A 16,354-nucleotide genomic window follows, 5' to 3' on the forward strand; every position below is an offset into this window, starting at 1 on the left:
AGGATGAAATGCTCTGAATATATCTGCTAAGTCCATCTGGTCCTGTGTGTCATTCAAAGCCATTATTTCATGGTTTATTTTCTGCTTAGGTGATCTTTCCATTGTTGTAAGTGGGATGTTAAAGTCCCTTATTATTATTGTATTATTATCAGTGAGTTTCCTTTTGTTATTGATTGATTTATATGTTTGGCTGCTTTCAAGTTGGAGGCATAATATTTACAATTGTTAGGTCTTCTTGATGGATAGACCCCTTAATTATGGTACAATTCCCTTCTTCATCTCTTGTCACAGTCTTTGTTTTAAAATCTAGTTTGTTTGATATAAGTATGGCTACTCTGGGTTTATTTTGGCAGCCATTACCATGATAGATGGTTCTCTATCTCACTTTCGACATGCAGGTGTGTTTAGGTCTAAAATAGGTCTTTTGTAGGCAGCATATTGATGGATCTTGTTTTTTTTTCCTCCATTCTGATACCCTATATCTTTTGATTGAAGCATTTAGTCCATTTACATTCAGAGTGATTATTTAAAGGTATGAATTTAGTGCCATTATATTACCTGTAGAGTTGGCGTTTCTGGTGATGCTCTCTGGTTCTTTCTAGCCTTTGTTGCTTTTCATCTTTTTTTTTTACCCCCCCCCCCTTAAAATTTCGTGTAGGGTTGGTTTAGTGGTCACAAACTCCTTTAGTTTTTGTTTGGGAAACTCTTGATCTCTCCTTCTATTTTGAATGACAACCTTGTTGGAGAGTATTCCTGGCTGCATATTTTTTCCATTCTGCATATTGAATATATCTTGCTTCCTTTCTCACTTGCCAAGTTTCTTTGGACAGATCTGTTGTGAACCTGATCTGTCTTCCCTTATAAGTTTAAGGACTTTCTTTCCACTTTCTGCTTTCAGGATTCTTTCCTTGTCTGTGTATTTTGTGAAGTTGACTATGATATGTCTGGGTAATGTCCAGCTTTGGTTGAATTTAATGGGAGTTCTCTGTGCTTCTTGGATTTTGATGTCTGTGTCCTTCCCCAGATTAGGGAAGTTTTCAGCTGTAATTTGCTCACATAAAACCTCTGCCTCTCCTCTTTCTTCATCTTCTGGGACTCCTATGATATTAATGTTTTTATGTCTTAATAAAATCACTGAATTCCAAGTCTGCCTTCATGATCCCTGACCTTTGTTTCCCTCTTTTCAGCTTTATTATATTTCATAATTTTATCTTCTATATCGCTAATTCGCTCCTCTGCCTCATCCATCCTCGTTTTTATGGCCTCCATATGGGTTTGCATTTTGGTTATAGCATTTTTCATTTTGGCCTGACTAGATTTCAGTTCTTTTATCTTTGCAGAAAGGGATTCTCTTGTGTTTTCTATGCTTTTTTCAAGCCCAGCTCGTATCCTTATAATTGTTGTTTTAAATTCTGGTTCAGACATCTTACTTATATCTGCATTGACTAAATCCCTGGCTGTCATTTCTTCCTGTTCTTTCTTTTGAGGTGAATTCCTCTATCTTGTCACTTTTAAGGAAGAAAAACAATAAAAATAATAATGAAATGAAATGAAAATTTAAAAATTAAAAAAAAATCAGATAAAGGAAGTTAGATGCTAAGCATGTTTTGCTCTGCTTTGATCTGTTTAAGAGAAGCTTGGTAGAAAAAAAAAGAAGAGAGAAAAAAGATTTAAAATTTTAAAAGTAAAAAAATAATAAAATAAATTAAAGATCAAATAAGATAAAAAATGTTGCTTGTTCTGTATCCAAAAACAAAAGAAAAGAAAAACAACAAAAAACCAGAAGCAACAACAAAACAAATGAACAAGCAAACAAAAAAACCCACATGAAGGTGGATCCAGTTTCCCCTAGAGCTGAAACTTTGCAGCAGTCTATGGTCAGTAGACTAAGTCCTTGGAAAGGATTTGTGCTGGTCTTATGGGGGGAGGGACCTGCTGTTCTGATTCTCAGGCCCACTTGCCCTAGTGGAGATGTGCCTGAGTGTGCAGGTGGTCAGGGCTTTAGTATGTTATCTCTGTTCTCCACTTGGTGGCGCTGTTTAGCCCACTGAGGTCGATCAGTGTTGGTGGGCTAATGGTGAAAATGGTTTCATCCCTCTCTCAAGTCTCCAGAATGGGAAGTTCGTGCCCTTGTAGGCACACTATCAGTCACCTCTGACACCTCTTGTGTCCCTGGCTTCCATCAGCTCCCCATCTCCCTCTTATCTGTGTCCAAGCTGTCTGCCTACCAGGCTGTGCCCCTCTCCAGAGTTTTATCTCAGGTGTGGCTGTGTTTCAAAATCCCACACCTCACAGATCCCCGCTGTTCCAACCCACGGTCTCTGCACACTGTGGCCAGTGCACACTGTGGCCAGCTTGTCCCAGAAATGGTCGTGCTACCACACAGTGGCAGCAGCTCAGAGTTTATGGTAAATTGCAACACACAACCGGCTCCAGGGTTTGTTGCCCTCAGCTGGTGTCTTTGTTCCTATAGAGGTGAACATGACATGGCAGCTTGATGACATGCCCGCTGGGTCTTTTGCCAGAGGAGAGGCCGTATCACCTCTATCAAATGCAGTCCAAGCAGGTGAACCGCTTCTCTCTGTGTCACCCAGGGGATCCTCAGACCATGCTGTCCGCTGCCAGTGCTCTGCCCTCCTTCCTCGCTAGAGCATCTCTAGGGGCTGGGCTCTGAAACTTCAGACTTTGTGCTCCACTGTTTACAAAAAACTGGCAGTATTGAAACCCTCTCCCTTTTCCCCTGTCAATGGTTTTGGGGAACTGTTTTCTTATGCAGTCTTCTGTGTGTGTCTTCACTCTTTCTCTCTAGCTGCTTTCAGGGGCAGTGCTTTCTTGTGCAAACCTGATGCCCTGCTCAATCTCCCCCTCTCTCTTTCTCCTTTCCATGAAAATGGCTCCCTCCTCTGTGGCACCTGCCTCTTCTCTCCCGGAATTCACCTCTCCGCACCATGCACCTGCTGCATTCTCTACCTCAAATTATGGATTGTTCTGCTAATCCCCAGATCGATTTCCTAGGTGTTCAAAATGGTTTGATGTTGATCTAGGTATGTTCCAGGAACGAAACAAGCCCAGGGTACCCTTACTACTCTGCCATCTTAACTCTTCCTCCTGGTGTTTTTTTTTTCTTTTATGCTTTTTTGTGCTTCTACAATAACCATGCATTCCTTTTTGTATTAATCTTACAATAAGAAAAAATATAAACTTTTTGATGTTCTAGAGCCCTTTTCTGACTAATTTATCTCCAGTCAGTAATGAATTTCCCTTCTGGATAATTCTGCAACTCTTCCACTTTGCAACAAATCTGAAAACTTCTCAGATGGTTTCCTTTTGCACTTCTTCATCCCTGCACCATATTTATTTTATGTAACCCCTACAGACCTGGTTTCCTGGATTTACTGCCATCTTCCGTGGTAAACTCTTGATGTCAGTATGTTTAAACCTCGTTTCTTCTCTGATAAGCTTTTTACCTTTACAGGAAAGTCATTGATTGCATTACCATATATGACAAATTCAGAATGGTTTGTGGTTTTCCACTCACATCTTACAGGTTTTCTCCTGTTTGTGGGTACTGTGAATTTAGTATCATTAAATTAAGTTAGTGTTCTCTAGATAATTTTTTGATCTTTTTGGATCTCAACCATGTCTTTGCTTGAAAATTCACTCATCTTTCATTCTTGTTCAATTGCAGGGGGAGAGAGGGTTTCCAGGTTTGGAAGGCCATCCAGGTTTGCCTGGATTTCCAGGTCCAGAAGGGCCTCCAGGGCCTCGGGGACAAAAGGTATGTACCAGGTTGCCATCCAGTAATACTAGAGGCATTAAGTCATCTTAAATGTGGGACTAGGTATCAAGTCAACTAAAAATATATCTAAATAAAATAATAGGATAGCTGAGAGTCTATATTTTGTTGTTGGTTTAAAAAACTGAATATTACTGTCATATTCAAATGGTTTTGGAAGATGCTGCTAATTGTATGTAGTTATTGGTATCCTTAACAAAAACTGAATTTTGTCAGGAGCTCAGCTGAGCTGGAGAGAGCTAAACTGCCAGGTGTCAGAGTAGCTGATTAAGGCAACAAGCCAAAATGAAAGGAATAGTCAAAACTTTTACTGTGACAGTGTAATAAACAAAATGTTTAACTAGAAAAAGCACCAACTTCCCCCACTGTCCTATTTTTCCCCATGGAACTGTACCAGTGAGGATCTCGCCTTGGACGGCCAAGAGGAAGTTGAGGGCTGTGTTGAGGCTAGTCTGTTCTGCTTCCAAAACTGAAGTAGTGTCATTGATGAGTTAAATAATGGTCAAAGACAGGTTGTACATAACTTGCTGTAATTGAATGACCCTGAGTAGGAAAATTTGCCTGGAGCATACACATGAATAGAATCAATACCACCATGTGACAGTTCTCCTCACTAACCAGAACGCCTGGTTTTGGAATTCCCCTCTTACTCTGTTTAGTTTGATATGCTCAATAGGAGAGACTGTCTTGAATATTTGGCAGTCTGTTATCAATTCCCTGTAGGTACGTGTTACATTGGTAGGAATGTTGAAGGCCAGGCTTTTACCAAATAGTAATACCCCAAGGGAGACACACACACAGTGCTGGTAGTATAAAAGCCGTTGATTGCCATGGGAGTCAGCCAGCCCAAAGTTCCTTCTGGTGGGTAGGGTACTTAAGTGGAATTGGAAAATTTGTGTCAGGTGGGCACAGGTATAGGGGAGGAGGAAACCACCACTATGGAGGTCAAAATAGCCCTAGTGGCAGATCTCATTTCCCTTTTCCCAGATGCTTCAGTTAATCCCATCTCAGACAGAAGAAATTTGACACGTGAGGAGGCATTTTGTTTCTGTAGTGTCAGAGTCCAACTGTGGCAACACATCAGGTCCACTGTGATACAGTTGGGGTATCTGAGGTACTAAAATGTTTCATGTTTAGAGACATGTCCATTTGTTGTATTCAGTGGCACAGCAGTAAGGTGTTTACCTATAGGGTTGGACGGTGGGTGACATATTCAGCAGTTTGTCAAATTCAGAGTCGTGGCAACTACCTGGGACAGGTATATCAGTGACTTTGGTGAGGTAGATGTCACATAGGCTGTTCTGTGGGAGAGAAAGATGAGACAATAGGTTCATACACCCTTTCTTTCCTATGTGCAGGCTCATGGATCCAAAGGTACTGTTTTCCTATCAGTTGGGAAGACTTTTCCCCATTGACTGCTGCGTAGGCAATCTCTCCTATACCATAAGCAAGGATATCACCCTATGTGCATGTTACCATAGGGAATCAAAGAGATAATAGTGAATGCTAAGATTGGGAGAAGTTTCTGGGTTTTCTAAAAATAGTTCTTTTGGTTGATTGCCCTTTACCATCTATATTAGGTAGACTGGTGAACTGACCATGAAAGGGGCCAGTTCTGTTTTTTGCCTGGAAATGAAAAGTACTTTAAAAACCTTTTTTTTCCCTAATTTTATTTCATCTAATAGTGGTACATTATGTCATTAGAGTATTAAGGAGATCAAATGGATACTCATCAAGTAGTCTTTCCAATAAAGGAGGAAATTAATTTAAATACATAAATACTCATAAACACTTAACTGTATCAGAGCATAGATTGTGGGGGTGTGCTTGGGCATGATCTCTGAGGAAGTGACAGTATATCAAGGTAGTCTTGTTAGATTCAAGAGCAGAAGGGACCTGCACTAAATTTTCTGAGTAGAACTTTACACTAAGGAAAAAGCAAGACTCTAAACGACTGCTTAGAAGTTAAGTAGATGGGGCACTTAACAGAATTTCTTATGTCTAATGAAGTGCAAACACAGCAGATTATTTCTTGTGCACCCAGAAGTGGCACAGAAGTAGCAGCTGGATCTGAAAGAGTCAAGTGGATGGAACTGAGCACTAACTCAGCAGTAATCCATGCGTCCTACTGGCGTGGGACATCTCAATGAATTCTAGCTTGGACTGGACTATCTCACTCCTCAACATCTCAGAACTCCTTAAGCTCTCCATAATTTAGACACAGCCTTATAAAAATGAGATGGGGATTTCAAGCAACTGAGATTAAATTTCAGTCATATTAGTGAAGTGTTCAGTCATGTTAGCTTTGAAATAGAAATTACTTTGAACCATATAAAATAAAGATACATTTCTTGCACCTGAGTTTACCCAGGTGAATTATGGGCTGAATTTCTTGTGCACCATGCTTGCTGAAAGGTGGCACTTTTAATAAAGATTTGCGGCAGATTAAAAAAAGTTAACTACCTTAGAATCCCTTTGAAATAATTTAGCGTTAACTAGAACTATTGTACATTAGTATGACAGCTTTTAATGGTGTGATTGTATGCATTTTAGATTTAGAAATTAGTCCAGTCTTTTGCTATGGTTCCATTTCAGTATCTGTACAATGAAAAGGTTGGACTACTTTCTAAACTTTTGGGATTCTAAATTTGAAGAGCTTTGTACCTCTATCTCCAGTCTCATTTCGTGCTTCCCAATGTAGCTGAATTTATACTTTATAATTTTTATGTGATTGGGTGTTCTAGTACATGCATATATGTTGGCATATATGCTCAGTCAAAAATTTGGTAGGATTGTTTTTTAATATGTATATTCTTTTTTAAATTTTTTAACATTTATTAATTTTTGAGAGAAAGAGAGACAGCCTAAGTGGAGGAGGGGCAGAGAAAGAGGGAGACACAGAATCTGAAGCAGGCTTCAGGTTCTGAGCTGTCAGCACAGAGCCTGACTTGGGTGTTGAACCCACAAACTGTGAGATCATGACCTGAGCCGAAGTCAGACACTTAACCAAATGAGCCACCAAGGCTTCCCAATATATATTCTTATATATGAAAGTAAAGATATATAAAACAAATACATGTATAGATTGTATATATAAAAATTTACAAAGGATTTCTTTATTCTTAAAAATAAAATTAAATTAATTTTTGATAATATATTCACTTACACAAAATAAATAAACATAGGAAAGTACATTGTGGAAAAGATTTCCTTTCCACTTGTATCCATTAGCCACTGACTTCTACATATCCCTAACAGATACTAATTTCTAGTACTTTCTTGTGAATATGCTCAATAATTTTTATGGATATTCACACAGATACAAATATATACATGCACATACATGCTTATATACACACAGACGCACTTTTACCTACGTTTGTTTATAAACTGGTAGCATATTAAACATGTTTGGCCTTTGTTTTTCACTTAATATATATTGTAGACATCTCATGTCAGTACACACAGAATTTCCTCATTATCTTTTATAACTTGATTGTATTCCACTGCATGTATAAACCATAATTTATTAAGCCAGTCCCCTATCGATGATTAGTTAAATAATTTTCAGTTTTTTGCCACTACAAACAGTGCTGCTAAGATGTATAATTTTAATAGACTTCCTTTCCCCAATAGGGGATTATCTCTGTAAGATTACCATAAGGAGGGTACATGTTTTTATGTATTTTTATGGATACTGCCAAATTGCCCCCCAAGAAGTTATATGATTTATCCTTGGTTTGGCAATATACAGGAAGATCAATTTCCCTATAGTTTCACCAACCCTATTATGAGACTTGACTTTTTGTCAATCTGATAGATGAAAATGGTCTTTCAATGCTTTTAGATTGCATTTCTCTTATTAAGAGTGAGATTAAGGATCTTTTCATAGGTATAAGAATCATTTGTGTTTTCTGTGAACTGTCTTCATATCATTTGCCCATTTTTCTACTGTATTATTGGTAATTTTATATGTTAATGAGCTATTTATACATTAGGGAGATTACCCTTGGTCTGTGTTGTGAGTTGCAGTTATTTCCCCTAGGTGGTCGTCTTTGCTGAGTATGTGCCTGTGTGTGTGTATATTTTTGTATATCTGTGTTTTTCAGGGATCCTTTATGGCTTTTGAATTTTGAGTAGAAAATGCCTTCCCCACTGTAAGATTATAAAATAATTTTCGCATGTTTTATCCAAGTATATTAATAGTTTCATTTCATGTAAATATTTTATCTATTTCTAATTCATCCTGGTGTGCAGTTTGTGATGTAAGTTCCATGTTTATTTTTTTACAAATGTCCTCACAAGTATGTCCCAATGTAAACTTCCCCATTGATTTGCAGTGCCACTTTCATTATAAACCAAAATCATGTGAATATACGCACTTGTTTTAGACCTTCCATACTCTTCCAATGATATGTTTATTCAAATGTCAGAACCAAACTATTTTAATTATTGATGTATTATGCTGTATTTTTGTATCTGACAGCGCTAGCATCCCCTTACTGCTCTTTTTTCCCCCAGAATTTTCCTGAATGTTCTTGCTTATTTATTTTTCCATATGAACTTTAGAGTCACCTTATCTAGTTGTCTTTTCAAAACTCATGTTATTTCTGTTTATTGTGTCAAATTTTAACTAAATTTATTGAGAATTGATCATTTTTTATGTTGACTCCTATTATCCAAGAACATGGAATGCCTTTCCATTTGTTCTTATTTCCCATTTTGAACTTCAGAAACGTTTTAACCTTTTCTTCTTATGAATCTTGCACATCTCTTAAGTTTATCCCCAAATATTTTATCCTGCTTTTGCTACTGTAAACTGTATATTTTATTCCATTATGTTTTCTAACTGGTAGTTGGTATATAAGAAAGCTATTTATTTTCTCATATTAATTTTGTGTACAGTTATCTTCCTGAGTTACCTTATTGATTATAGTGGTTTTCATGTAATTTTCTTGGGTTTCCACTCATACAATCATTTATTTGCTTTTAGTGGTAGTTTTGCCTCATCCTTTCCAATTTTTGTACCTCTATTATCTGTCTCTTATTTAACCATGTTGGTTAGTACAACCAGTACAACATTAAGGAATCTTTGTCTTATACCTGCCTTTTGTGGAAAGACCCAAAAAGATTCATTAAGCAGTCTTCTCCTTGTTTTAAAATAGAATTGGATTGAGGAGGGCACCTGTTGGGATGATCACTGGGTGTTGTATGGAAACCAATTTCACAATAAATTTAATATTTAAAAAAAATAAAATAAAATAAAATAAAATTGGATTTACTTTAATCTCCTTAGAGATGAGTCTGTTGTGGAAAGAGATTATTAAACTTTTTAAAAAGTTAAGGATAGTAGACAGAATAATGCCCATCCCCTAACTGATGTCCATGACCTGATCCTCAGGATTTGTGAATATGTTAGTTTATATAGACAAGCAAAATTAAGATTGCAGATGAAATTAAATTTGCTTATCAGCTGGTCTTCAACCACAGAGATTATTCTGGATTATCTAGGTGGGCCCAGTATAATCACAAGAGTCCTTTAAATGTGGAAGAGGGAGGCAGAAGAATCAGTGTAGGAGTGATGCAGTGTTAGAAAGATTCATTCAACCATAGCTGGCTTTGAAGATTGAAGAGCTGAGGAAGGCTGGCTGTTCTAGAAGCTGGAAGAAACGAAATGGATTTATCCTCCTAGAACCTCCAGAAAGCAACAGTGTTCTGCCACCGAGACCACTGTCATACTTCTGACTTCCAGAACAGTAAGGTTGTGTTGGTTTAAGCCACTAAGTTTGTAGTAATTTATAAAAACAGCATAAGAAACTAATATACCAGGTAACCCTTTTCCCAAATGAAGCTTTTCCTGGAAGCCCCACATAAAACATGAAAACAAAGCTGTGCTGATTGAAAGCGGGTAGTGACATAAGCATCAAGGAACCCCCAGTGGAGCCTCTAAGGTTGTGAGTTGTGTGATTTAGAAACCACTTGTGTAAAGGAAGATGTCTCAGTTTAATAAAATCTGTCTAAACGCTTCAGGTGGTGGCCTACTAGCTTATATGTTCCACTGAAATTCCCATCTTTTGGAGCAGAATTGGGTTTTCTTTATTCTAAAAAACTAGTTAATAAAAACAGTGAAACAAAACCTCAAATTCTCAGCAATGCAATTGTAACTAGAAATGGGTAAATAGATTAACACACATGTGGTCAGCCTCTTTTGTTTACAGTCAACAGAAGAAGCTAGAAAGGAGTGTCTGGTTTGTTCTTGTTCTTTCCTAAGCTCTTCCTGTAGAAAGTGCCTTATAAAACAAAGCAAAGGTTTAGAACAGCAAACTCAAGAGCAGCACGTACTTAGGCTCGGATGATGTCATTTATTACCAGCATGGCAGCAGACTGACATAATATAGAAACTGCCTGGGGCGCCTGGGTGGCTCAGTTGGTTGAGTGGTTGAGCATCTGACTTTGGCTCAGTTCATGATCTCAGGGTTCATGCGTTGGAGCCCTGCATCAGGCTCTCCACTATCAGCGCAGAGCCCACTTGGGATCCTCTGTCCTCCTCTCTCTCTGCCCCTTCCCCACTTGCACTCTCTCTCTCCCAAATATAAAACATTAAAAGAAGATATAATAAGATTTTAAAAATAATGTTTAAAAAATATATAGAAAATGCCCAGATTTTCAGCTTGTATTTTCCTTATGCATAAATGATTTGAGGAGTATCACTACCACTACATCTTTGTCTTGTATGATTTTCATAATTAATTTTACAGGTCAGGTACAAAGTTTCTACTACATATCAGCAGTTTTCTTAGTAAATAAAGACCTTTCTTACTTTTTTATAGATTTTTTAATGTTTTATTTTTATTTTTGAGAGAGAGACAGAATGCAAATAGGGGAGGGTCAGAAAGAGAGGAAGACACAGAATCCAAAGCAGGCTCCAGGCTCCAAGCTGTCAGCACAGAGCCCAACGCGAGGCTTGAACTCACAAGCTGTGAGATCATGACCCCAGCTGAAGTCAGAAGCACAACCAACTGATCCACCCAGACACCCCAAGACCTTTCTTATTTTCTATATGATAAAAAATAAGGTGCTTTCAGTCTCAATAATAAATGCTTCTTCCTTGGGTAAGTAAGTTTCTCACTTTCACAAAGATTCACAAAAATTTAAGTCTCTTATTGTCATAATCTAAAATTAGTTATTTGAGGGTTATTTTTGGAGGAACAAGAACTAAATCTGTTGTATTTTTCAGGGTGATGATGGAATTCCAGGGCCACCAGGACCAAAAGGGATCAGAGTAAGTGATATTGGCTGTATATCAAATGTTTTGTTGGTCAAGACAGAGAAAAAGCAAACGAAGTGTTATGAGACAACTGGAAAAGATTCCTATTAAAATGAAAAAAGAAATAGTTTTTAAAAAGTTAAAGGTAAGAATTGGCATATGCCTACAATTAGCCTTTCTTTATTATTTTGGCAGTTATCTATATATCCAGGTGTCTATTTAAACTAATGTACCAAAATTTTAAATTACTTTATGTGGACAAGAAATACAAAAGTGCTAAATCCTAGCAACTTGTCAATTTATTAAAAATATGTATATCTTACAACTGACTTAAACATAACTTCCCAACCTTGTGATCATCTCAGTCCTCTGGGTTCAGAGGTCCAATCACTGCAGGTTGTATATCCTTCCCAGTGTACTATGTACAAATATTATAACTTTCTCTGTGTATCTTGAAGACTGTCAGTTTGGGAAGCACTAATTTAAACCACTGTGTTAAAAAAAATAACTACTTTGGGGGCACCTGGGTGGCTTGGTCGGTTAAGTGTCGAACTCTTGGTTTTGGCTCAGGTCGTGATCTCACAGTTTGTGAGTTTGAGCCCCGTCTTGGGCTCTGTGCTAAGAGTGTGGAGCCTCAATATTCTCTCTCCCTCTCTCTGCCCTTCCCCTGCTTGCTTTCTCTGTCTCTCTGAAAATAAATCAATAAGCTTAAAAGAAAACTACTTTGGAAGTATACAATGTTTTCTCAATTCTAAGATGTATACTTTTTCATTTTAATGTTCTGAAAATCAGGATGTGTCTCAAAATGGAAGTACACATTTAGTGTAATTTTTCTGAAAAGCTTTCAGGTAGAAATATATCTTTCAGTGTGTTTTAGAGCTGGGAGGAAACTATAGTTCAAAAATAGTCCTGGCTTTTGGAAAATCATACTTAACTTTTCTGAGCCTCAGTTTCTCATTTGTTAAATTAGAGAGTCAAAGATGCCTTTTAGCTCTAAAATTCTGTGTTCATAGATTGATGAGTATACTTATACAAGTATAAAGTACATGGGTGATGACATAGCATGTCTGTTTATGTGACAAAGACAGTTAAAACATTCTGATCCCTTGATCTCCAAAAATTTAGTGGATGTACAAATTTTACGTAAACACTAAAACATCCTATTTGCTTTATACTTCTTAACAACATGTAGCTTACCTTATGTGCTACTCATGCCTGGTGTTTGTAAGGACCTGGAAAATCAGGGAAGAAACTCAAAACCCTTGGTTTTATTAGCAGATGTGTTTCTGTGTTATTGTGTAATAAGTGGATGGCAATAGACTATTGAAGCTTTTCCTAAGAATCATAATATATCTCATAAATAACTACAGCTACCATTAACTATGTCATAAGCTCTTCTGAGACTCAAAAAAAAAAAAAAAACTTGTCCATTCTCTCAATTCCCTTTGCAAGTGTCTAGGAGTGCCTGAGTAGTCCATGTCCCTCAACTAGAACTTCAGAAGTGCTTAGGAGCAAAAGTGAATTACTGGGACCTTATGAAGATAAAAAGCTTCTGCACAGCCAAGGAAACAACCAACAAAACTAAAAGGCAACCAACGGAATGGGAAAAGATATTCGCAAATGACATATCGGACAAAGGGCTAGTATCCAAAATCTATAAAGAGCTCACCAAACTCCACACCCGAAAAACAAATAACCCAGTGAAGACATGGGCAGAAAACATGAATAGACACTTCTCTAAAGAAGACATCCGGATGGCCAACAGGCACATGAAAAGATGTTCAGCGTCGCTCCTTATCAGGGAAATACAAATCAAAACCACACTCAGGTATCACCTCACGCCAGTCAGAGTGGCCAAAATGAACAAATCCGGAGACTATAGATGCTGGAGAGGATGTGGAGAAACGGGAACCCTCTTGCACTGTTGGTGGGAATGCAAATTGGTGCAGCCGCTCTGGAAAGCAGTGTGGAGGTTCCTCAGAAAATTAAAAATAGACCTACCCTATGACCCAGCAATAGCACTGCTAGGAATTTATCCAAGGGATACAGGAGCACTGATGCATAGGGCCACGTGTACCCCAATGTTCATAGCAGCACTCTCAACAATAGCCAAATTATGGAAAGAGCCTAAATGTCCATCAACTGATGAATGGATAAAGAAATTGTGGTTTATATACACAATGGAATATTACGTGGCAATGAGAAAAAATGAAATATGGCCTTTCGTAGCAACGTGGATGGAACTGGAGAGTGTGATGCTAAGTGAAATAAGCCATACAGAGAAAGACAGATACCCTATGGTTTCACTCTTATGTGGATCCTGAGAAACTTCACAGGAACCCATGGGGGAGGGGAAGGAAAAAAAAAAAAAAAAGAGGTTAGAATGGGAGAGAGCCAAAGCATAAGAGACTTAAAAACTGAGAACAAACTGAGGGTTGATGGGGGGTGGGAGGGAGGAGAGGGTGGGTGATGGGTATTGAGGAGGGCACCTTTTGGGATGAGCACTGGGTGTTGTATGGAAACCAATTTGTCAATAAATTTCATAAAAAAAAAAAAAAAAGAAGTGCTTAGGAATTGGTAGCCTGATAGTTCCTGCATCCTTATGTCTCAGCTCAGAGGCAACTCTTGACATGCAAATTTTAAAAGATTTATTATTATGGAAATTTTTAAGCATACACAAATGTACAGAGATTATAATACAATGAACCTCTATGTACCCATCACTCAGCTTCAAAAGTTAGCAACAGTTTGACAAATTTGTTTCATCTATTCCCCCCCCCCACACACACACACTATTTTTTTTGGAATATTTTTAGGTAAATCCCTCATATCAGCCATTCCACCAATGAATACATATTTCAATATGTTACTCCAACTGATAACCACATAACCGCTATACTATTATTACACCTCAAAAGATTCGCAATAATTTTTCAAATATACTTGAAAACTCAGTCCTTATTCAGATTTCCTCAGTTGTCTCAAAGATGAATGTCTTTTTACAATTGGTTTGTTCAAGCTTCACATATTGCATTTGGTTTCTATGTTTCTTAAAACTCTTTTATTATGCTATTAGAGAAACTGGGTCATTTGTATTCTACTGCATTCTACATTCTTGTTTAATGTTTATTTTTGAGAGGGAGAGACACAGAGTGGGAGCGGGGGAGGGGCAGAGAAAAAGAGAGCAACACAGAATCTGAAGCAGGCTCCAGACCACAAGCTGTCAGTGCAGAGCCCAACGTGGGACTTGAACCCATGAGCTGTGAGATTGTGACCTGAGCCAAAGTTGAACGCTTAACCAGCTGAGCCACCCAGGCACCTACATTATACATTCTTGATCTGACTGTTTCTTCATGATGTCATTTAAATTGTTCCTCTGTCCCCAATATTTCCTACAGACTGGAGGTTGCCTTGCAAGAGGCACTAACTAGAGAACTTTCTGGGGATATAGAAACAGCTGTGCACTTAAGACTTGTGCATTATACTATACATAAATTATACTTCAAAAAATTAAAGAAAACATAAAAAAGAATACTTTGTATGTAGTGCTGTGTATTTACTATTGAATTACATCTTCTTGCACAAATATCTGTTATCCCACTTTTTTTTATTAAGTTTGATCAGTGGTTCAGTATATGAGCCTGATTTTGCCACCAAAATTTCCCCATCAACTTTTGATCCAGTGGTTTAGTAGTCATTGATGATCTTTGCCTAGATCTACTTTTTTGTTCAGAGGTGCAAAATGGAGATTTTAAAAATTCTATGAATCTTTTATCAGCTAGAATTCTAATTTATCAGCTGGAATTGTAATGGGGCAATGAATTATTCTAATAAGGTAATGAGTTAGTACACCAGCAATTTTGAGTGATGGTCAGGAAGGTTTATAGAATTTGTTATCATTATAAACATGTGGAATTTATGTGGTTAAATCAATTTTACTCATTATTATTTTTGAAGCCAAAATTCTCCTATCTTTGGCCTGTGGGAGCCCCTTTAAGTCGGCTGGCCCCTCTCCTGTGTCCTGCTGACAAACTCTATTGACCTTTGGTAATTTCCTTGCTCTCTGACACAAGACTCTTCAGGCTCATTTTGTACATTTACTCTCCAAATCTGAAAGTGACCATATATCTGATTTTAGGTTCTTCTTTAGTGAAAGATGTGATTTAGATGCTACCGTCTGGTGTTAGGGGTTTTCATGGTTACTGGTGGTCAGTTGATTTTATGTCTTTTCAGTTGACAAAATTAGGAAATATGTATTTTTTAAAGTGAAAAAATATCATGAGCTTATATTATTACTTCCAATTGAAATTTAAAATGAAAAGAGATCAGGGGCGCCTGGGTGGCTCAGTCGGTTAAGCGTCCGACTTCAGCTCAGGTCACGATCTCGCGGTCCGCGAGTTAGAGCCCTGCCTCGGGCTCTGGGCTGATGGCTCAGAGCCTGGAGCCTGCTTCCGATTCGGTGTCTCCCTCTCTCTCTGCCCCTCCTCCGTTCATGCTGTGTCTCTCTCTGTCTCAAAAATAAATAAACGTTAAAAAAAATAAAAATAAATAAAATGAAAAGAGATTTGTATACTTACTCTCCCTCACTTCACCACCTTTCCCTCCCTGTGATGAAAATCTTGTTTCCTAATAGCATTAATATAATTTGTTATTTTCTTTATCTTACAATACGCCTATGATAGCTTCAAAATAGCAATTTGCAAGTGAACAAAATAGCAATTTCAATTTTAATAGTAATAATAGAATTTTTAAATGCCATTAATTATTTCTTTGCTGTTCTTTTTTCCTCTTTGAATGGACTAATTTCACTAAGAAAGTGCAGTCAAAATATGTTTTAGAGGCACTTAAAGTAATTTTTTTCTTTGTATGGTTTATGTCAACAACTTGGTTTATATTAGGTTCACCAGTTTCAGTTTGTTTTCAATTTTTAATAATATTTTTACCTCTTCTAAATTTTTACCTTTAATTATTTAAAATATTTACATTGTTGTTTAACAGTGGTATAGTCAGAGATGCTTCCCACCCATTCTTGCCATCCCCTAATTCTTTTTCCTCTTTCCCCCACAGGTAATCATTTTTACTATTTTTGGTATATCTTTTCATTGTTTTGTATCACCATCCTTCTCATAAAAATGTAGCATATTCTATACACTACTTATACTTCGTTTCTTTTACTTAATATTATGTCCTGGAGATAACTACACGTTTCAGTGTACATAGATTTTTCTCATTTTTTAAAAGTTGCATTGGCTAACGTGTGGACGTACCATAATTTATTTAGTTATGTCCCT

General features: G+C 37.4%; 1 protein-coding gene across 3 annotated transcripts in view; it reads left to right on the top strand.

Moving 5' to 3' along the window:
- Positions 1 to 16,354, top strand: part of COL4A5 (collagen type IV alpha 5 chain) — a 239,082-nt gene that overhangs the window by 108,840 nt on the left and 113,888 nt on the right. For all 3 annotated transcript variants that reach the window (XM_047843863.1, XM_047843864.1, XM_047843865.1), the window contains exons 3-4: positions 3,689 to 3,778; positions 11,034 to 11,078. In XM_047843863.1, the coding sequence (XP_047699819.1) occupies positions 3,689 to 3,778; positions 11,034 to 11,078 (135 nt within the window). The remainder of the gene's footprint in view (positions 1 to 3,688; positions 3,779 to 11,033; positions 11,079 to 16,354) is intronic.

The sequence above is a fragment of the Prionailurus viverrinus genome, chromosome X (assembly GCF_022837055.1).
Source record: "Prionailurus viverrinus isolate Anna chromosome X, UM_Priviv_1.0, whole genome shotgun sequence".
NCBI classification, from domain to species: domain Eukaryota; kingdom Metazoa; phylum Chordata; class Mammalia; order Carnivora; family Felidae; genus Prionailurus; species Prionailurus viverrinus.